This window comes from Mirounga angustirostris, unplaced genomic scaffold, assembly GCF_029215605.1.
Source record: "Mirounga angustirostris isolate CCGP_5_RB_7025 unplaced genomic scaffold, mMirAng1.0.hap1 SCAF_11, whole genome shotgun sequence".
NCBI classification, from domain to species: domain Eukaryota; kingdom Metazoa; phylum Chordata; class Mammalia; order Carnivora; family Phocidae; genus Mirounga; species Mirounga angustirostris.
This window is the reverse complement of record NW_026991719.1, coordinates 54744605-54768252: the sequence shown is the minus strand read 5'-3', so window position 1 is coordinate 54768252 and position 23648 is coordinate 54744605. Positions and strand designations below refer to the sequence as shown.

Below are 23648 nucleotides of genomic sequence, written 5' to 3'. Positions count from 1 at the left end.
GATGGTTTCCTGTCTCACATTTAGGTCTTTCATCCATTTTGAATTTACATTTGTCTATGGTATAAGAAAGTGGCCCAGTTTGTTTCCAACAAACTGAGGGTTCTGGAGGGGAGGGGTATGGGAGGATGGGTTAGCCTGGTGATGGGTATTAAAGAGGGCACGTTCTGCATGGAGCACTGAGTGTTATACGCAAACAATGAATCATGGAACACTGCATCAAAAACTAATGATGTAATGTATGGGGATTAACATAACATAATAAAAATAAATAAATAAAGCTAAGTCCAAAAAAAAAAAAAAGAAAAGAACATGTTTACTGATAATTGTGTTTCCTTAATAAAGAGTTTAAGATGGAAAAAAAAAAAGAAAGTGGTCCAGTTTCATTCTTTTGCATGTTGCTATCCACTTTTCCCAACACCATTTGTTGAAGAGACTGTCTTCCTTCTCTAAGATACTCTTTCCTGCTTTGTTGAAGATTGGTTGACAGTATAGTTAGGGGTCCATTTAACGATTCTCTGTTGTGTTCCACTGATTCATGTGTCTGTTTTTGTGCTAAAACCATACTGTCTTGATCACTTCAGCTTTTTAATATAACTTGAAGTCCAGAATTGTGATTCCTCCAGCTGTGCTTTTCTTTTTCAAGCTTGCTTTGCTATTTGGGGTCTTTTGTGGTTCCATACAAATTTTAGGATTATCTCTTCTAGCTCTGTGGAAAATGCTGGAGGTATTTGATAGGGATTGCATTAAATGTGTAGATTGCTTTGGGTAGCATAGACATTTTAGCAGTATTTTGTTCTTCCAATCCATGAGCATGGGATGTTTTTCCATTCCTTTGTGTCATCTTCAGTTTCTTTCATAAATATTCTGTTCTTTTTGGAGTATGGATCTTTTACCACTTTGGTTAGGTTTATTCCTAGGTATCTTATGGTTTTTGGTATAATTTTAAATGGGATCAATTATTTGAGTTCTCTTTCTGCAGCTTCTTTAAAATTCTAGAGATTTCTGTACATTAATTTTGCATCCTGTGACTCCTGAATTTGTGTTTCAGTTCTGGCAATTTTTTGGTGGAGTCTTTCAGGTTTTCTACAGAGTATCATGTCGTCAGTGAATATTGAAAGTTTCACTTCTTCACTGCTGATTTAGATGCCTTTTATTTCTTTTTTTGTCTGATTGCTAATGCTAGGGCTTCCAGGACTATGTTAAATAACAGTAGTGAGATTGGATATCCCTGTCTTGTTCCTGACCATAGAGGAAAAGCTGTCAGTTTTTCCCCATTGAGGGTGATATTTGTGTGGGTCTTTCATATGTGACCTTATGATATTGAGATATGTTCCCTCTATTCCTACTTTGTTGAGGGTTTTATCAAGAATGGATGCTGTAACTTGTCAAATGCTTTTTCTGCTTCTATTGAGAGAATCATATGGTTCTTATTCTTTCTTTTATTAGTGTGTTCTGTCACACTGATTGATTTGCAAATATTGAACCACCCCTGAAGCCCAGAAATAAATCCCACTTGGTCCTGGTGAATAATCCTTTTAAGGTACTGTTGGAGTCAGTTAGCTACTATCTTCTAAGAGTTTTTGCATCAATGTTTATCAAGGATATTGGTCTGCAATTCTTTTTATGGCGTCTTTGTCTGGTTTTGGAATCAAGGTAATGCTGGCCTCGTAGAATGGGTTTGAAAGTTTTCCTTCCATTTCTGTTTTTTGGAACAGTGTGAGAAGAATAGGTATTTACTGTTTAAATGTTTGGTAGAATTCTCCTGGGAGCTGTCTGGCCCTGGACTTTTATTTCTTGGGAAATTTTTGATTACTGATTCCATTTCATTGTGGGTTATCAGTCTGTTAAAGTTTTCTATTACTTCCTATTTCAGTTTTGGTGAAATATGTTTATATGTTTCTAGGAATTTATCCATTTCTTCCAGATAGCCCAATTTGTTGGCATATACTTTTTCATATTCTCTTATAGTTGTATTTCTTTGGTGTTGGTTGTGATCTCTCCTCTGTCATTCATGATTTTATTTATTTGGGTTCCTTTTCTTTTCTTTTTTTATTTTACTTTTACTTTAAAATTTTTATTTAAATTCAATTAGCCAACATATATTGTATCATTAGTTTCAGATGTAGAGTTCAGTAATTAATCAGTTGCATATAACACCCAGTGCTCATCACATCAGGTGCCCTCCTTAATGCCTGTCACTTAGTTACCCCACCCCCCCACCCACCTTCCCTCCAGCACCCTTCAGTTTCTTTTTTTTAAACCTCAGTTTCTTTTCCATAGTTATATCTAGGGGTTTGTCAATTTAAAAAAAAATATTTTATTTAAATTCAATTTAATTAACATATAGTGTATTATTATTAGTTTCAGGGGTAGAATTGAGTGATTCATCAGTGTCATATAACACAGACACCTCATTACATCAACTGCCCTCCTTAATGCTGATCATCCAGTTACCCCATCCCCCTCACCCACCTCCCCTCCAGCAACCCTTAATTTGTTTCCTGTACTTAAGAGTCTCTTATGATTTGTCTCCCTCTCTATTTCATCCTATTTTATTTTTCCTTCCCTTCCCATAATTCATCTGTTTTGTTTCTTAAATTCCACATACGAGTGAAATCATCTGATATTTGTCTTTCTCTGACTGACTTATTTCACTTAGCATAATACCCTCTAGTTCCATCCATATTGCTGCAAATGGCAACATTTCATTCTTTTTCATGGCTAAGTAATATTCCATTGTATATATATATACCACTTCTTTAACCATTCATCTGTCGATGGACATTAGGACTCTTTCCATATTTTGACTATTGTGGACATTGGTGCTATAAACATTGGGGTGCATGTGCCCATTTGAATAACTATGTTTGTATCCTTTGGATATATACCTAGTAGTACAATTGCTGGGTTATAGGGTGGCTCTATTTTTAATTTTTGAGGAACCTCTATAGTGTTTTCCTGAGTGGCTGTACCAGTTTATATTCCCCCAACAGTGTAAGGGGGTTCCCCTTTCTCTGCATCCTTGCCAACATCTGTTGTTTCCTGGGTTGTTATTTTAGGCATTTTGACTGGTGTGATTTGGTATCTCATTGTATTGATTTGTATTTCCCTGATACTGAGTGATGTTGAGCATTTTTTCATGTGTGTCTTGGCTAGTTGTGTGTCTTCTTTGGAGAAATACCTGTTTTTGTCCTGCCCATTTCTTGACTGGATTTTTTGTTTTTTGGGTGTTGAGTTTGAAAAGTTCTTTATACATTTTGGATACTAGCCAATTTTCTGATAAGACATTTGCAAATAAAAAGAGAGTTTTATTTGAGCCCAAGTTAGGACAACTGCCCAGGAAACATGGTCTTTACAAGGAAGAAAGTGCTCCAGAAAAATGAACATTTTTTACAGGATTATATACTTTTTTACATCTTGTAAAGGCTCAAAATATAGATTAGCACATAGGCAGGAATCACGAGTTTTATCATTCAGGAATGCAGGTGATGTGGGGTCTCTGAGCAAAAAAGGTCAAGAAAGAATTCTTGACATGTTTTCAGTGCAAAAAGGTGTTTTTATTAAAGCATGGAACAGGACCCATGGGCAAAATTGCTGCACTGTGACTGTGTGGAGAAATTGACTATATACTTTCAAGTTGGGGGGCAGAGATAAGGGAAGTCACTAAAGGGATTTCCATATGTTAAAGAAAACTTATAGGATCCTGGAGGTCTGGCTGTTGTCAAGCTAAGGTTGCTTTTAGTCTCTAGCAAAACATCAACATTAAGGCAGCCATGAGTTCCTTGAGGAATGTCACACTCTGCATGTCTCACGTATTTCTCAATGGGCTGCAAATTGTAAGGAAATTTAATTGTATCTACATTTCTTTTGCCTTTCTTCTCATCATAGGGAGTGGGAATATTGACTGATTTCTCAAGGACATGATGGTTTTCCTTGAGGCTACTCATTCACAAAGCAGGTGTACAGCATGTTGAGCCATAAATCAGGCTTTTGATTTAAACAACGTTTATGTACAGTAATGCTAACTAAAAAAGAAACCTAAAATGGCTTCCCTTGTGTATCAGGCCTTGAGAGAGTTTTTCTCTCATCAGGATATATACCCAGAAGTGGGATTCCTGGATCATAAGGTAGTTCTATTTTATAGACATTTTAGTTTATGACCTCTGAGCTAAACCATCTAATCAAAATTATTTTTCTAAACCAGAGGCTTTTTACAGCCTCCCTCTGATAGTCATTTTTTATTTTAAATTTTGATGTTCCAGAAGTTGTACCCATTGTCGTGAGTCCACGTGGACTAGAGAATTTAAGATTTGTTTGCCATCAAGTCATATCACAAACTCCTACCTAATTCACTACTCACGATGCTCTTATTTTTGGTTTTATTTCTCTTAATAACCCACAATTTGGGGTGTGACTTATGCCTCTTAATGATAATGTATAATAAAAAGAGAGATGTCAAATGCAAAGAAATGTCCCCCTAAAATAGGTCACCTTCCAAATCTCATAAGAAGGCCAAGAAGAAAAAGAATGTCCTAAACGGGATACCAGGAACCTCCCTTAGAAAAATAGAAGGTGGCTTTAGCTTAAAGAAAGCCCCACAAGGGTTTTGATTTCTTAACAGGAATTAGATAAGCAAGCAGTGGGATGCAATAGGATGACTGTTAGACTTGTGGCCCAACAAATATGGGTTTGAATCCTTGTCATGTAGTCACAAACTGTGTGGCCTTGATTAAGTGCTTTACCTTCTGTGAACCTAGGTTTCAGAGATAAAACACTCTGCCTATTTTGGAGTTGGGAGTATTAAGTGAGCTCTGGCACCTTCACCAGAAGTCCATTCCTGTCAAAGTTCACAGAAGGAGATAAGCATTCACAGGTGTTGGAGGCTGTTGTCTCACGGGTGTCCTTGCCTTGCTACTAGTGGTTTAGCCACTTGGTGGTGGTATGGAGTTGCTTTTCCGTTTTAACATCTCAAAAAAATTGTCATTAAATAATAAGGGTTAATTGTCGAAATATTTAAACTGTTAAAAGGGAGCCATCACCAGCCCAGCAATAATAAATGCCTGTGAATGGTTGCTGTTCATTATCATGTGAATGGCACCCAGCCTTTTTCAGGGGCTTAACAGACTTCATCAGGATTTGTCTAAGGATTCTGTCTCTGTCAGTTACCCAGTTAGTAAAAAGAGCCTGCCTGTTGATAGGGTCAGTCTCTCAGGGGCCTTTACTTAGGAGGGTTTTGAAAATTAGTGTTTGAGGTGGGTGGTCTCACTGCCTCACCTCCCCACCCCCACAGCCAAACTAACCAAACAGCTGCCCATATTTTATTTGCTTTCTCCAGTACTATTTGAAAGAGCAGTAGAGGCACTTAGTTCCATTCAAAATAATTAATTGGTACGTGCTTTGTACGAGTCACACACACTTGAAAGTTGTTTACCACCTAGTAACGGAGGCAGATAAGAAGCAGAAAATTGTAACATATTTGCTTGCCAGTGGTGTCAGTCAAGAAGAGGACAGTGGGCTGTGATAGCCCTGAAGGAGATGTCACCTAAAGTGAATCTCAAAGGATAAATAGACATTCTTTATATCCAGAAGGAAGGAGACATTCTAAGCAGAAGGAGTGGCATGAAACAATATGGTATAGCCAGAAAAGCTAATCTAAGCAGTATAGTGAATCAAGAGTGTCAAAGGTCAGCAGTATTTAGATGGAGAGGTAATAATAATAGCAGATCTTTCTAATGCAGTATTTCCAGGATACCATGTAAAAGCAATTTAGTTCTATGTAACAGCCCTGTGAGGTGGGTACTATTTTTGCACGTGGGAAAACTGAAGCCCAGAGAGCTTATGTCACTAACACGGTTGCACAATTGAGTGGTACCGTTAGGATTCAAACCCACGTCAGCTTCAGAGTCCAACCTTTACATTGGGATTAGAAACAGGCTATAAGTTGCAACTTTGAAGAGAGTTGGCCCTATCCTATAAGTGCTACAAAGCCCCCAAAGAGAATTTTAGCAAGGAGAGTGATTAGGGATCAGAATATTGGTGATTACAGGCTCTACTCTGATGAGACTGACTGTGATTTCAAGGAAATCCCTTTCCTTCTTTGGACCTTTGTTTTTTTGTTTTGTTTTTGTTTTGGTGTGTGTGTGTGTGTGTGTGTGTGATTTCATCTATAAAATGAGGACCGTGATGATAAAGGGCTAATTTTAAGGATCTCTTCCAGCTCTTTGAGTTTTTTACTTTCAAACTAGGGTTGGGGGAGGGGCTACATTCCTAACTGGTGTCAGACTGGTGAGACTGGTAGGTACTTCTCTATGTGCTTTGTTCTTTTTTATATGTGCTTTATACATGCTGTACTTATAGCCTGGAATGTTGTCTTGCTTCTTTCCTGTCTTTCTAAATACTTTCTAACTATAGCTGCCTACCCCCCTTCTCTTAACTCCTACAGTGCTAAGTAACTAAGTAACTCCTAAGTAACTAAGTTAGCTGTGTCTCACTTAGGCCCCTAAAAATATACTATCTTTTATTCTTTGCTACCTGTTTCCTTTGTAGTCTTCTCATATATATTTTGGACTCTCCTTTTTTCCTACTTTTTAGTTTCTCTTGCCCCCTATATCATCTAACACAGTCTTGGTTACAAGGGGGTCTTGGAGAAAATCTTGTTAATCATTTTTTTTTCTCTTTTGGCAGTGTATGTGAGCACAGCAAAGAGAATCTTATGACCCCCTCCAACATGGGCGTGATCTTTGGGCCCACTCTGATGAGAGCTCAGGAGGACACTGTCGCTGCCATGATGAACATCAAATTCCAGAACATTGTGGTGGAAATCCTAATTGAGCACTTCGTCAAGGTATGTATTCCCTGTTCTCACCATCACTTCTCCAAGCATGTGACACTTTCCCCTAGCCATCTTTTAGAGTCGTGTCTCCCTCCCTTGTTCAAGTTGATAATGGAGGGAAATTCCATTATGACACAATGGCATTTAATACCATTTCTGACACTGTGAAATTCATTCATTTAGCAAATATTGTTCAGTTCTATAACTGTTTTATTATCAGGCATCAGGCTAGATGGTATAGAAGAAGAAAAAAAACCGTTGTTCATGCCTGTACAGAGTTAATAGTAGAGTATGAAGATAGCCATATATACAAATGAAAATGATAGATATAAAAGTGGTGTGTGTACAGTGAAACCATAAAGAAAGCAATAGCTATACTTATTTAAACCTCATCCTATTTCAAAAAGAAATTAAGGTGGTATATTTTATATGGTATATAAAATACAAGGGACTATACTATCCATTATAATTAGGTCAAATGAAAAAGGAAAAATAAGGATAGAGACAGAAAATGAACCCAGAATGAGGCTAGACAAATAATTATTGACAAGTCCTGTGCACTTGCTACAGATGGCCTTTTATCTGGCTCTAAGCTTTCTAGCAGCCAGTACCATCCTGGCAAGGTATAATTCAATAAAAACTTTTCTGCAGGGGGAGGCGGCTAATGACACTGTCTAGATGGCATCGACGGTTCAAACCCAAGCTCTACCACTTACCAGCTATATTTGGTGGCATACAGGTTAGGCTTCGAAGACTCCACATACAAACACAGTGGCTTCCACAAAAGAGCCATTTATTACTTGCTTGTGGAATAGTCCAGTGAGGTGTTCCAGTGCTGATATGGTGCTTGACAGGGGCAAGAACCCAGTTTCCTTCTTTCTTGTTGTTCTGCCATCTCTAAGGGCTGCTTCACTGCATGACCAACTATCTCCTATATCATATCAGTTGAGAAGGATGAAAGAAAGGAAAATGAAAGATACAACCCTGTCCTTTAAGGCCAGGACCTGAGAGTCACATATATTACTTCTATTTATATACCATTTCAGAATTTACTCCTGTGGTCACATCTGGCAGATGAGTTAGGGAAGTATAGTTTTTATTTGGGGCCCTCCTGTGCCCAGATAAATCTTTAGTTCTTTTTCTAAAAGAAAAATGAGAGAGTGTATATTGGATCACAACTGGCATTCTCTGCTATATTATCTGTGTTACATCAAACAACTTCTCTGATAGTCATTTTTTTAGCTAAAATGGGAAGATGATAATAAACCTGTACTATGTGATGTACTATGTAAATGTCCAAGGCCACTTAGCTAGTAACAGAGCTGGGGTTTAAATCCAAGTAGCCTGGCTCAGAGTTGAAGTACTTAATCACTAGGAAGTGCTGCCTCATCAATCATTTTTGAATGGTGATATTATTGGGCATAGAGGACACTTTGGATTATCAAGGATGGGTACTTGCAGAGAAGTACAATTTATGTCAGTACTGAAGGTGGAAATTAAGGAAAATAGGGAAAGGAAATTTCAAGGAGATGACCCAGCATGAACAAAGGCCCAAAGACCTAAAGCTTCAAGTAATTTGGTATTGTTGGAACATGAAATAAAAATAGCCATGGTCAGAGATGTGATTGGAGGCAGACAAGGGCCAGGTCCTAAAAGGACTAAACTCTGTCTAGTTGAAGAGTTTGGAATGTTTGGCACTGTTCCTACAGGCTTGGGAAAGCATTGCTTAAAAGTAGAGTAGTATGATGGATAGACTTACATTCAGGAGGCATTCTCTGGTCTGTGGTGTGAAGGATAGATTACAGGGAGAGAGGCTAGTGACATTGTCGGAGCAATAAGTAACTGTAGTCTGAGTCAGGGTGGTGGGAAGAGGAACAGGGAGGGAAAAGCGTAGGACTTAGTGATTGGAAGTGGAAAATGTGGGAGAGGAAGATGTCTGAATTCTGTATTTCTGACTTGGCTGACTGGATGGATGGGGCTGTCCTTCATAAATATAAGAAATACAGAATGGAAAAGTTTGGGAGAAGATGGAAAGAAACTTGATTTGCTGCAGGTTGGACTTCAGATTCCTGAAGGATATCCAGAAAGCAGCATCTATGAACTAGTTGGAGTAAAGTAAGGAGTAGCAAACGTTACTCAAAGAAAATATTTATGGTAAATGTTTTAGGCTGTGCAGGTCATAGAAATCTTGCACAACTATTCAACTCCACCTTTGTATTGGGAAAGCAGCCATAGACAACATGTAAACAAATGAATATTCCAGTAAAACTCTGTTAACAAAACAGGGAGCAGGCCTATGGGCTGCAATTTCTTGACTCTTGGTCTAAAACGCAAATTTCATTTATTAATTAATTGATTGATTGATATTCAGTCAACCAGTATGTATTGAGTACCCACTATTTGCCAGGTACTATTTTAGGTCCTGGAGATAGAGCCCTCATGGAATTTACATTCTAAAAGAAGTAGAAAAACAATATTCAAAATAAGTAAAATACATAGTATGTTAGATGGTAATGAGCATTAAGAAGAAAAATAAAGCAGAGAAGGGGAATAGGAAGGGTTGGAAAGTGGTTTTGCAATTTTAAAATACAGTAAGTCCTCACTGAAAGGACAAATTTTGAGCAGAGATCTATAGGAAATAAAGGAGTGATTTCATTCAGCTATCTGAGGGAAAAGCATTCTAGGCTGAGAAAATGGTAAGCACTATATCCCTGAAGTAGAAGTGTGTCTATCGTGTTCAAAGTACAAAAAGGAGGCCACATTAGCTAAAAAGGATTAAACAAACAAACAAAAAAGAAATATAAGAAGATGGATTCAGAAAGAAAATAGAGAAAGCTGAGTAGATTCTATAGGTCCTTAGAATCCATTGGAAAGACTTGACTTTGCTGTATCTGAGTAAGATAAAAGGGAGGTTTTTAAGAGAAATAACACAATTTGATTTATGTTTAACAGGAGTATTCTGGATGCTGTGTAGAAATAAGGGTAGAAGGAAGGAGACTAATTAGGAAGCTGTTTTAATAATGCAATCAAAAAATGGTTGTACCTTGGATGAGGGTAGTAATAGTGGAGATGGTAAGAAGTGGTCAGATTCTAAATGTATTTTGAAATCAGAGCCAACAGTATTTGCTGACAAATCACAGGTGGAATGTAGAAGAGAGGAGTCATGGGTAACTTCAAGGTTTTTGTTTTTGTTTTTTATCTGAGCAACTGGAAGGATGAAGTTGCGATTTACTGAGATATGTAAGAATGAGGGAGGAGCAGATTTGAAAGAAAAAAAGAGCAGAAGTTCAGCCTATGAGACATCTGAAATCAGAGAAGAAAACAGGATTAGAGAAGTAGAGTTGGCCTTCAACAGCATAGAGATGGTGTTTAAGACAATGTGAATGAATATTCTGGCCTAAGGAATACTTGTGTGAGAGAATAAATGTTAGACCAAGAATTGAAAACTAGGGAGTGCCAGTGTTTGAAGGGCCAATGGAAGAGATGACAAAACAGATTGAGAGGGATTGATCAATGACCTAAAACTTCAAGTAATTTGGTATTGTTGGAACATGAAATAAAAATAGCCGTGGTCAGAGATGTGATTGGAGGCAGACAGGGGCCAGGTCCTAAAAGGACTAAACTCTGTCTAGTTGAAGAGTTTGGAATGTTTGGCATTGTTCCTACAGGCTTGGGAAAGCAGAGCTAGGAGATAGGGGAGCCACAGAGCCCTGGAAATGAGAGAGTCTTAGGAAGGAAAGAGTGGACAGTAGTTTCAATTTCTCAAGATGTGTTATGTTGGACAAGCACTGAAAAGTACCTACTGCTTTACATAGTAATTTTTTAAAAATATAAGCAATATGTGTACATGGCAATAAATACAAACCATAAAGAATAAAACACATTTCTATCCTTTACCTGTGTTCAACTCCTAATTCCAATCCTCATTTCAAGAATTTCTTGTCATTTTGGCAAAGAAAAAAAGTACATATATACACATATATGCATATAAAATATTTGACATATTTTATATGCATATATTATTCTTCTACTTAGTACAGCTAAAATCTCTGGACATTATATATAAAAATAACACAAGAGGACTCTGAAATATGGAAGGAAGAAGGTGGACCAGACTGGCTAAGGACCTTAGGACCTGAGGAATGACATGGCCACAAGTCACCTGGATTTTGTTTTTGCCTCATCTCCCAGATTGGGTGCGGTCAAAAAAGGTATCAACAAAAGGCTACTCTCTCTAGCCAAAGGACCTGGAAAGGAACAGCCCTACAACACAGAAAAATTTTAGATAGTAACCTCTCTACTCCAGCAAAATAGCACAGAAAAAAATGCAGCCCCACCCCCACCCCTTCCAGCAAATACTGAGTGGAGAAGCTAGATTTTTACCTTTGCCAGGCTGTAACAAGCACCTGAGCCTCTCTCCCCCCACTTCATGCAGTGTTGTCAAGAAGGCCAAGTGGGGAGCCAGACTTTCATCCTCACCTGGTGGTAATGAGACACCATCTTCCACACTCAATGGTGTCAGTGGAGACCACCTGAAGTGCCTGGACACCCAAGCCTATTTGGCATTGGAGTAGCATCAGAGGAGGCTTGGTAGAAATACAGGACTTTCACCACCACTCAGTGGTAATAAGGCTAGCATACTGTAGTGTCAGTGGAGAGGAGACCATTTGGGGAACAGTAACGAGACGCCCCTCCCCCTCTGGCCACAGTGGTATCATCAGAGGCATAGTGAGAAATCTGAAATCCTACTCCTGTCTAGCAGTAACAAGAAGTTCTTACCTTCCACTGAGATGTCAATGGAGGCCAAGTGGAAAACCTGGACTTCCACTCCATCCTGGCAGAAATGAGGCGGTGCTCCTCCTACCTTATAGTGGCGGTGCCAGAGAAGGCCTGCTATAATAGAAGATACAAGTAAGAACAAGACTCACATAGTACCCAAAATATGCAGGCTTCAGTTGAAAATCATTTGTCAAAATCATACCAAGATGATTCATCACAACACGAATGAGAAAAGATCATCAATAGAAATCAACACCAAGATGACACAGATGTTAATGATCTGACAAGAATTTTAAAGTAGCCATTATAAAAATGCTTTAATGAGCTATTAGAAATACATTCAAAAGAAAAAAAATAGAGAATCTCAGCAAAGTAATAGAAAGTTTCTGCAAAGAAATACAGATTTGGCAAATAAATAGAACATATAAAGAAGAACCAAGTAAAAATTATAGAACTGCAAAATGCAATAAATGAAACTTAAAAATCCAATGGATGGGCTCGACAATAGAATGGAGAGGACAGGGGAAAGAGACTGAACTTTTAGAATAACAGAAATTATGCAATCCAAACAACAGAAAACTAAGAGAAATTGTTGCCAGCAGACCTCTCCTAAAAGAATGGCTAAAGTAAGTTCTCTAAACAAAAAAGACACAATAAAAGAAGGAATCTTGGAATATTGGGAAGGAAAAATGAACAAATAGAAAAAGCAAAATATATGGGTAAATTTAATAGACTTTCCTTTTCCTCTTGAGTTTTCTCTCAGTGATGTTTGATGGTTAAAGCAAATTGTTTTTTAGCTTTATTGAGATAAAACAAAATTTACAGTGTGATCTGATGTGATTCTCAATGTATGTGAAAGAAATATTTAAGACAATTATATTATAAAAGAGGGAGCATAAAGAACATTAGAAGGAGGTAAGGTTTGTGCATTTCAGCAAACAGGTAAAATGTTGAAACCAGTAGCCTGTGATGAGTTATATATGTACAATGTAATACCTAAAACAACCACTAAAAATCTATACAAAGGGATACACTCAGAAGCACTATAGATAAATCAAACTGGAATTATAAAAAGTGCTCAAGAAGACATAGAAATCCTAAATGTTTATATAATAAACAACAAAACTTCAAAAGACATGAAACAAAAATTTGTGGAGCTGAAAGGAAAAATAGAAAAATCCACAGTTATACTCAAAGGCTTTAACAGCCCTCTCTCAGAACCTTCTTACACTGTTGATGGGAATGCAAGCTGGTGCAGCCACTCTAGAAAACAGTATGGAGGTTCCTCAAAAAGTTAAAAATAGGGGCAACTTGGTGGCTCAGTGGGTTAAGCATCTGCCTTTGGCTCAGGTCATGATCTCAGGGTCCTGGGATCGAGCCCTGTGTCAGGCTTCCTGTTCAGCAGGGAGTCTGCTTCCCCCTCTTCCTTTTCCCCTCTCCCCTGCTCATGTTCTCTCTCTCTCTCTCTCTCTCTCTCTTATGCTCTCTTTCTCATGCTCTCTCTCTGTGCTGTCTCTCTCAAATGAATAAATAAATTTTTTTTAAATGTTAAAAATAGAACTACCTTAGGACCCAGCAATTGCACTACTAGGTATATACCCAAAGGATACAAAAACACAGATTCAAAGGGGCAATCCTCCTAGAGCACTGAGAAAGAAAACCAGAGAGTAGACATAAATTGTCAATATGAGGAAAAAGTAGAGGAAAAGTAGTATCATACTAATCCTGTGGATCTGAAAATGATAATAAGGGAATAATATAAACAATTCTATGTACACAAATTTGACAACTAAGATGAAACAGGCCAGTTCTTTAAAAAGTACAGACTACCAAAACTCACCCAACATGAAATAGATTATTTGAATAGCCCTAAAACTATTAAGAATATTCAGTTCATAATTAAATAGCATCTGAGGAAGAAATCTTTAGACCCAGGTGATTGTACTAGAGAATTCTACCAACTGTTTAAAGAAAATTTAAGACCAATTCTAACCATTCTCTTTTAGAAAACAGAATAGGAGGAAACACCTTCCAACTCATTGTATGAAGGCAGTATTTCCCTGATACCAAAACCAGAAAAAAGTACAAAAAAAGAGAAAACTATACACCAATATCCCTCGTAATTTAAGTGCGAAAATCATACAAAATGTTACAGATAGATATATATGTATATATATTATAGTTTTACATTTAAATGTATAATCATTTTGAGCTAATTTTTATATAATATGTGAAGTTTAGGTTATATATATATTTTTTATAATATGTGAGGGTAAGGTTTTATATGAATATATATTTATATAAATATTATATTATTTTATATATATACATATGTATGTATATGTATTATGCTCAAGTGGGATTTATTCCAGGAATGTAAGGTGGCTGAATTGATTTGAAAATCAATCAATATAATCTACCATATTAACAGGGTAAGAAGCAAAATCATATGATCATGCCTATTTATGCAGAATAAGTATTTGAAGAAATCAACATATATTCATAAAAAACAAACTAAAACTCAGCAAATTAGAGATAAGGGATAATTATCCCAACTCGGTAAAGAACATCTACAAAAATAAATAGATGAATAAATAAAACCTGTAGCTAACATCAGACTTTATGGTGAGATATTGAATGCTTTCCTTTTAAGATTGAGAATAACACAAGAATGCTTCTTCTCACCACTGCTATACACCATAGTAATAGAATTTCTATCCTGTGCAATTTGGCAAGAAAAGAAGATAAAACACATACAGGTCAGAATGGAAGAAATATAAATATAACTTTCTCTATTTGCTGATGGCATGATTGTCTACATAGAAAATCATAAAGAATCTATTAAGAAAACTTCCTACAACTAATAAAGGAGTTTATCAAGGTTACAGCATTCAAGGCCAACATGCAAAGCTCAACTGCATTTTTATATACTAGCAATGAATGTGTGGAAAATGAATTAAAATAGAATACAATTTACAAACTCTCAAAAATAAGTGAAATATGTAGCTCGAAGTCTAATAAAACATTTATAGGATTTATATGCTGAAAATACAAAATGCTGATGAAAGAAGTAAAAGAAGTTGCAAGTAAATTGAGAGACATCTTGTGCTCATGGAGTGGAAGACTCAATGTAATGAAGATGTCAGTTCTTTCCAAACTGATACATAAGTTTAAGGTAATTGATATCAAAATCTCAGCAAAATATTTATATGTATGGAAAAACAAAGGAACTAGCAGAGCTAACACAGTTTTGAAAATAAAGAATAAATTAGGAGGTATTACTAATATTAATTCTTACTGTATTGCCGCAGTAAGCAAGACAGTGTGAGACTGGCAGATGGATAAACACAAGGATCAATGGAAGAGAATGGAGAATCCACAAATAGCCTCACAAAGTACATCCAAATTGTTTTTGAAAAAGGTACAAAAGTATATCAAAGGAGGAAGGATGGTCTTTTCAACAAATGGTTTCAATTGCATATCTATAGGCAACAAAAGTAAACTTCACCCTAAACCTCACATATTATATAAAAATTAGCTCAAAATGATTATACATTTAAATGTAAAACTATAAAACTTTTAGAAGATACATGGGAGAAAATCTTTGGAGCCTATTGAAGAGTCTTACTAAAGAGCTTTTAGACATGACGACAAAAGCACAAACCATTAAAGAAATCAATAAATTGGACTTCATCAAAATTAAAAAATTTTGCTCCATGAATGACCTTATTAAAAAGATGAAAAAACAAGCTACCAATGTAGAGAAAATATTTGCAAACCATGTATTTGATAAAGGACTCATATCTAGAACATATAAAGAACTTTCAAAACTCAATAGTAAAAATCAAACAATCCAATTAGAAAATGAGCAAAAGACATGAAAAAGATGTGTGGTTGACAAATAAGCACATGAAAAGATGTTTAAGATCACGAGGCATTGGGGAAATGTAAATTAAGATCACAATGAGATATCACTGCATACCTATTAGATCAAAAATAGTGATAACACCAAATGCTGATCAGAGTACACAGAAATTAGATTTCTCATATACTTCTGGTGGGAACATAAAATGGTATAGCTACTCTAAAAAAGTTTTGCAAGTTCTTAAAAAGAAACTTAAACATGTACTTATTATATAAATCATCATTTACACTCCTGAGCATTTATCCCGGAGAAATAATAACATGTCCACACAAAATCTCTATAGGTATTTTAATAGCAGCCTTATTTGTAAACAATAGCCAAAGAATGAATACAACTTAGATGTCCTTCAATGGGTGAATGGTTAAACAAATTGCAGTAATTAATACAATAGAATACTACTCAGCAATAAAAAGGAATGAATTATTGGAATAGACACCAACATCGAATGGGTCTCAAGGGCATTATGCTGGTGAAAAAGCCTATGTCAAAGGTTACATACTGTATAATTCCATTTGTATAATATTCTCAAAATGCCAAAATTATGGAGATGAAAACGTATTAGTGGTTGCCAGTGTTTAGTGATGGTGGGGACAAAGAGTGGTGGGTGTGTCTATACAGGGTAGCATTAGGCAGATCTTTGAGATGATGAAATAGTATCTTGATTGTGATTTTGGTGACATGTGATAAGATGGCATAGCATTATATACACATTTTGCTAATATTCTCCAGTTTTGATATTATACTGTAGTTATGTAAAATGTCACCTTGTTGGGAGAAACTGGGTAAGAGGTATGTGCAACGTCTCTGTCTTTGCAGCATCCTGTGAACCTGTAATTATTTCAAAATAAAAAGTTAGAAAATGTAAACCAGTTCAAATTTTTCTTATTGGTTACATGTGGGAATAATATTTTGGACATAAGTGGTTTAATAATATATATTATACAAATTTTTTAAATGAGGAAGATCTCAATATGCTCATATGGAATTATTTCCATTATATACTTTTAAATTAAAACAGCCTAGTGCAAAAATGTGTCTATAATATACTACCCTTTAAGTAAGAAAGAAGGAGATGTAAGAAAATAGAAATGTGTCTTCACATTGTGTAAAGTTTTACAGGACAGGTAAACCAGAACCTAATGAATTGGTTACCTGTAGGCATTTGGTGAGTATATGTTGGTAAGAATGGGATAATGACAATGGTTTGGTAGGGACGAGAGAGGAGCAACTATTTGAGCATACTTTTTTTTTTCTTTTTGCATAGGTCTGATTTATAGAATCATAGTAACATTTCATGTACTCAAACTAACTAAATAAATAAAATCAACCAGGTTGGGGGAAGAACCTAAAGTGAAGTACACACAGTAACAAATTAACCTTATATTACAAATCTATAATAGCCATATTGAAGAGGATGGGACAAAAAAAACTAACAACAGTAATTTGGAAAACAGTATTTTTAGTCTGCATTTTAAGACTAAAGACAAAAAGAACTGTACACAGGGGCATCTGGGTGGCTCAGTTGTTAAGCGTCTGCCTTCGGCTCAGGTCATGATCCCAGGGTCCTGGGATCGAGCCCCGCATCGGGCTCCCTGCTCCGCGGGAAGCCTGCTTCTCCCTCTCCCACTCCCCCTGCTTGTGTTCCCTCTCTTGCTGTGTCTCTCTCTGTCAAATAAATCTTAAAAAAAAAAAAAAGAACTATACACAAACAGCATACTCTAGTTGGTAAATTTATTGCTCACAGTTGGTATGGGCTAGCAATTCTGAAACTAATGTACTTATATTCTAGGATTAAATAAATATGTTATGAATAGGGAAGCCTGGGTGGCTCAGTCAGTTCAGCATCTGCCTTCGGCTCAGGTCGTGACCCCAGAGTCCTGGGATCAAGTCCCACATCAGGCTCCCTGCTCAGCAGGGAGTCTGCTTCTCCCTCTGCCTCTGCCTGCAGCTCTCCCTGCTTGTGCACTTGCTCTCTCTCTCTCTCTCTCCCCCTCTGACAAATAAATAAATAAAATCTTTTTTTAAAAAGTATGTTATGAATATTGAAAATTAAATTTATTGCTACTGGAGATGGACATTAAAAATAAACAAAGGGGGGAGGTTACAATGATTACTGTGGTATTTGATTAGAATGGAAAGAATCAATGTGAACTCATTTTTAAAAAATATACAGAGAGATACAGAAGTAAATATGGATTAGTATGTATCCATGTCTGTCTGCTGAGAGGGCCTAGAAGCAGTGCCACTCTAGTACCAGTGAGCACACTTAACAGCCAGATCTTGGTTTCTAAATACCATTCGCCAATAAAATAACCAGGACTTCTTAGAGAAATAGCTGATTCCAGATTTGGAGCAGGGAAAATACAAGATACGATTAGAATGTCTTGTGATGCCAGAAAGTAAGGAAAAGCTAAAAAATAATTACAAGGACATGATGAAAGGACGCAGGAGCCAACATGAAATTGATCCCAATGGTCAAAGTGAGAATATTTGAGCAACGAAATAATGTTATTATTGAATTACAAGCCATAGAATAAAGTAAATACATATGATTTCATACTGATATAAACAAACACACAGGGAGAATTAACAGCTCTTTCTTACCATAGAATTTTATATAGCAAATTAGAATGAATAAGAAAAATAGAAAATCACTATAGTAAATAGCACAGTATTTGCAGGAAAGAACCATTAACAGAACTAAAATTGGTGGATAAAATTATGGCCAGAATCAGGATATCTGCATGTGATGTGGGAAAGACGTTAGGGTTCGAAGCCGACGGCCAAGAAAGAATTCTTGAGAGGTCTTTGGTGCAAAAAGGTGGTTTTATTAAAGCACAGGGACAGGACCCGTGGGCAGAAAGAGCTGCAATGGGGTCATGAGGAATGGCCCATTATATACTTTCAAGTTGGGAGGGGGTTAGGGATAGTGTAAGTCTCTAAGGAATTTTGGAAGCAAGGTTTCCAGGACTTTGAGGGGGCTAGCTATTGTTGGGAAAAGGTCATTTATTACCGTCTAATAAAACCTCAGTCATGAGACCCTTCAGATGTATCTTGGTGGGCCATAGGCTTGGGGGATGATTGCCAACGCGTAACTTGGGGGGGGGTTTGAGATAAAGGAAGTTTCCAAAGGAATTTTTATACATGAAAGTAGACTTACAGGATCCTGGGGGGCAGGGATGGGGGCGGTCAGGCTAGGATTGCCTTTAGCCCTTAGCAAAGTATTAACATTGAGGCAGTTGAGTCCCTAGAGGAATGTCACTCTGCCTGTCTCAAGGACTTGTCAGTGGGCTGTAGGTAGTAAGGAAATTTAATAATTTTTCTTCGGCCTCTGTTTCCCACATCACATGATCTCAAAATATCTCTCTGCAAGATATTTATTAACGAGAAGTGGGGAAATAGTATTTTTATGGTGGAAAATCTGGTATCACCTGTAATAAGATATATTAACATCTTGTATCATTAATATGATGCACTGAGAGGGGTACAGCATCACTTCCTCTCTAAAAATGCATAGCCTAAATCTAATCATGAGACAATATCATAAAATCCCACATTGCCTGAATCCTACAAAATAACTGCCCAGTTGTACACACTTTTTCCATGTAAGGTGACCTATTTACAGGTTCTGAGGATTAGGATGTGGACATTTTGGGGGGTCATTATTCTGTCTGCTACAGTTCGCCCTCTGGCCCCAAAAGATTTACATCCATCCCACATACAAAATACATCCAAACTATTCCAAGTTCCCCCCAAATCTCAACTGATAATGGCATCAATGCAAGTCCAAAACCTCATCTAATTATTATCTGCTCAAAAGTCACAAATTTCATCATCTAAATTATCTAAACTACATATGGGTGAGTCTCTTGTTATAATTCATCCTAGGGTGAAATTTCTTACCATCTGTTCACCTATGAATCTAGAAAACAAGTAATTTGCTCTCAGAATATAGTGGTAGGACAGATACAAGATAACAGTTACAGATACTCCCATTAAAAAGGGGGAGAAAATGAAAGGAAAAATGAGCCACCAATACCAAGCAATTTTGAAATCCAACTGGGCAAATTTTTTTTTTTTTTAAGGTTTCAAGGCCTGTAATAATCCTCTGTGAATGTGGCTCAATCCTTTGTGCTTACAGCTCCACCCTCTGAGTCATCCTTCCTTTTTCATGAAAAGTAGCATATGTTTGAAGCTGAGTAGTTTCATTAGCCTATTTCCTGCTTGTAGAATTTTGAGGGTCTGAGCCTTCTTTCATTTCATCTACTCTCTGTCCCTTTGAGGCCAAGCTGGCAGTGTTTATGTTGGTATAAGTATCCTCAAAATCTTGTGGGTCCCCCAGGTATGTCGTTGAGATTCATCCTACTAGACAAGAAGTTTCTCCACAATTCTTTCCTAAATAATCCCTTTAGCCATACCAACTCTAATTTTGGCTTTTACTGAGATAGCTAAGGGGATTTGTGAGTCATATGCATAATCTCTTTAAAGAGCCCCCTGTGTAACTACTATGCTCTTTTGATCCTTCTGAGTCACTAGCAAAAGGCTATCTAGCCATATCCTTGGCTTTCTCTCCAGAACATGCTTTTCTGACAGTGTATGTCCTAATTTTAGAATCTTTTGCAATCTGCACAGGCTGTGAATTTCCTACATTATCTGGTCCTAGAAGACCTACTCCCCTTTTGCTTAACAGTTCTTTTCTTAATTTATGTCTTTGCTCTCATGTTTTAGTATAAACAGCAAGAAGAAACCGGGCTACGTCTTTGATACTTTGCTTGCAAAACTCTTCAGCTAAATAACTAAGTTCACTGTTTGCAAGTTCTGCTTCCCACCTTACTGTAGGACACAACTCAGCTAAGTTTTCTGCCACTGTATAGCAATAATCCCTTTTCCTCCAGTTTCTAATAACATGTTTGTCATTTCCTTCTGAACCCTCAGCAGCAGCATCTTCAACATCCATAATTTTACCAGTAGTCTGTTTATAACAATTTCAGTGTTCTCTAAGACAATATACATTTTCTCTATTGTGCTCCTCACTTCCTTCTGAGCCTTCACTAGCAGAATTGTTAATATGCACATTTCTAACAATTTGTTCAAGACAGTCTAAGCTGTTTCTATCATTCTGATCACTGCCCAATTACAAAGCCACTTCCACAATTTTATTAAAATTTAAACTTCCACAATTTTTAAGTATTTTGTGTACAGCACACCACTTCCAGGTACCAAAATTTATATTAATTTCCTATTGTTGCTGTAAAAAATTACCACAAACTTTGTGGCTTAAAACAAATCAAATGTATTATCTTAGCAAGTATGGAAGCCAGAAGCATAAAATCAGTTGGCAATGCTACATCTCTCTCTGTTAGCCCTTTCCAGCTTCTAGAAGCCTCCTGCATTCCTTGGTTTGTGCTCCTTCCTTCATCTTCAAAGTATAGTATCTTCAACTTAATCAGTCAATCTCTCTCTGTCTCTTTGTCTCTCTTTCTCACTCCCTTACTCACCAACTCACCTTTGCTTCTGTTATCACATCACCTTATCTCTCTGACCCTCCTGCCTCCCACTTATAAGGACCCTTGTGATTATAGTGGTTTTACCCAGATAATCCAAGATAATCTTCCCATCTCAAAATCCTTACCTTAATCATATCTGCAAAGTCTCTTTTGCCATGTAGGGTAACATAATAACAGGATCTGGGGATTAACACATGAACATCTTGGGTATCATTATTCTGTCACACCAGTACTCTTCAAAAGTGTTATGGTCATGAAAGACAAAGAAAGATTAAGGAATTATCACAGACTGGAGGAGACTAAAGTGACATGACAATTTAATGCTACATGGGATGCTGGACTGCATCTTAAACCAGAAAAAAAAAGACATTAATGTGAAGACTGACAAAAGTCAAACAAAATTTGTGATTAGTTAATATTATTGGTCAATATTAGTTTTCTTATTTTGATAATTGCATTATGATTATATAAGATGTTAGGGGAATCTGCGTGAAAGTTATATAGAAACTCTGTTCTATTTTTGCAATGTTCCTGTAAGTCTAAAATCACTCCAAAATAAAAAGAAAAACACTTTTATTGATATATACTGGCACCATCATTATTTGGTCTATTCACATTCTTAATAAACTAGGATATTACTGAATGTTTTAATGCTATCCAGATTGTAAATGAATAATTATATTTCATTGTTTTCAATAAATTTTTGAAATTATGAATGAGATTGGTTATCTTTTCTTTAAAGATTTTTTATTTTATTTTATTTATTTGAGAGAGAGAGAATGAGAGAGAGCACATGAGAGGGGGGAGGGTCAGAGGGAGAAGCAGACTCCCTGCTGAGCAGGGAGCCCGATGCGGGACTCGATCCAGGGACTCCAGGATCATGACCTGAGCCGAAGGCAATCGCTTAACCAACTGAGCCACCCAGGCGCCCTGAGATTGGTTATCTTTTCATATGTTTATTGGTTATATTAATTTGCTAGGACTATAATGACAAAATGCCACATACTGAGTGGCTTAAACAACAGAAATTCCATCTTGAAGATGGAAGTCCAAAATCAAGGTGCTGGCAGGGTGGTTTCTTCTGAGACCTTTCTCCTTGGCTTGCAAATGGTAGTCTTCTCACTCATGTAGCCTTTTATCTGTGTGTGTGCCTCCTTGGAGTCTCTTCCTCTTCTTATAAAACCACCAGTAATATTGGATTAGGGCTCCACCTTTATGACCTCATTTAACCCTAATTATCTTTTAAAGGCCCTATCTCCAAATACAGTCACAGTGGGGATAAAGTCTTCAAAATATGAATGGGAGGTCACATTTCAGTCCGTAACAGCTATCTATTTTAGTTGAGAGATGGGGATGGCAGATTGTTTTTACTGGGTTGAAATTTGGATGTGTGCCTATTATTCTTGTACACCCATTTAATCTTTAGTCACTAAAAACTTCACTTCAGGATAGTGGTTACTTCTGTGAGAAGAAAGGCAGTGCAGTTGATGAGGATTATTAATCTTAAAATGAGTGGTAGTTACACAGGTTTTTGTTATAATATTTTTAATCTCATATCTATCTGGAATATTTCATAATAAATTATATTAAATATTTAGTGGGAGGTGAGGAAATGAACATTAAGTAACTTAATTGTAAAAGGAAAAAAATTGGAGACAGTGGCTAAAGAGACATTGATTCAAGAGATAATCTTTTTAAAACTGATAAACCTGTACATGTTTATAAACCAGGGTGAGTAGAATTAGTATGATAGAAGCGATTAAAGATCCAAGTGAGAGAGAGGGTAATTGATGGAGGGAGGTCCCTAAGGAGCTTTGAGCAAATGGCCTCCAGGTTACTGCAAGAAGGATTGCTTTGGATGACCTTTTAGGAAGGCAGGGATTATGAGAAAGCAGTGTCTGTGAAAACTGAGGAAGATAATGATTGCTGTACTCCATTTTCTCAAATAAAATGTAAGTTTATCTTATCTGCTGAGAGTAAGGGAAAATGGGTGTAGGGCTGGAGGCTTGAAGTGAGTAAGAGAAGGTTTAGAACAGTCTATGAAGGGAATGGAGAAAGCTGGCCAAAGACGTGTTACAGGGTTGTTAGGAAATTGCACACCATAAATCTAGAGTGGTACCATCCTTGGTGGGGCTTTACTTTCCCACCCAGCACTGCTCAAAAGCCAGTGTGTACAATTAGAAAAGACTATGTGCTTTATGCTGTTTTATGTGCTGCCTTCAAGTGTTTTTAAGGAAGTGCAGAAAATGAACAAAGACCAAAAATGCTGAGGTAGTTATTTATTATTCCACCATTTAGACCAATCTGAGAAGGACGGGAAGGAATTGAGGGATTTGGTAAACTGACCAAGAATAGAGAGAGCGAAAGCATGAGATTGCTAGAAGGATAAGAAGTTGTCATCAAAGGTGGATACTAGCATTTATTTTTCTTTTCTTTTTTTCTTTCTTTCTTTTTTTTTTTTTTGAGCTCTATGTACAAATTTAATGTAAGGTTTCCATTCAGGTTCAATAAGGTTATTTACTCAATATACTTAACAAAGGTGTGAGTGCTAGTATAAATTAGATAGATATAAGGAATGCACTAATTTTATGAGCAAATTTATCAT

General features: G+C 36.7%; 1 protein-coding gene across 4 annotated transcripts in view; it reads left to right on the top strand.

Moving 5' to 3' along the window:
• Positions 1-23648, top strand: part of OPHN1 (oligophrenin 1) — a 729824-nt gene that overhangs the window by 406236 nt on the left and 299940 nt on the right. For all 4 annotated transcript variants that reach the window (XM_064574174.1, XM_064574172.1, XM_064574171.1 and 1 more), the window contains one exon: positions 6685-6844. In XM_064574174.1, coding sequence (XP_064430244.1) covers positions 6685-6844 — 160 coding nt within the window. The remainder of the gene's footprint in view (positions 1-6684; positions 6845-23648) is intronic.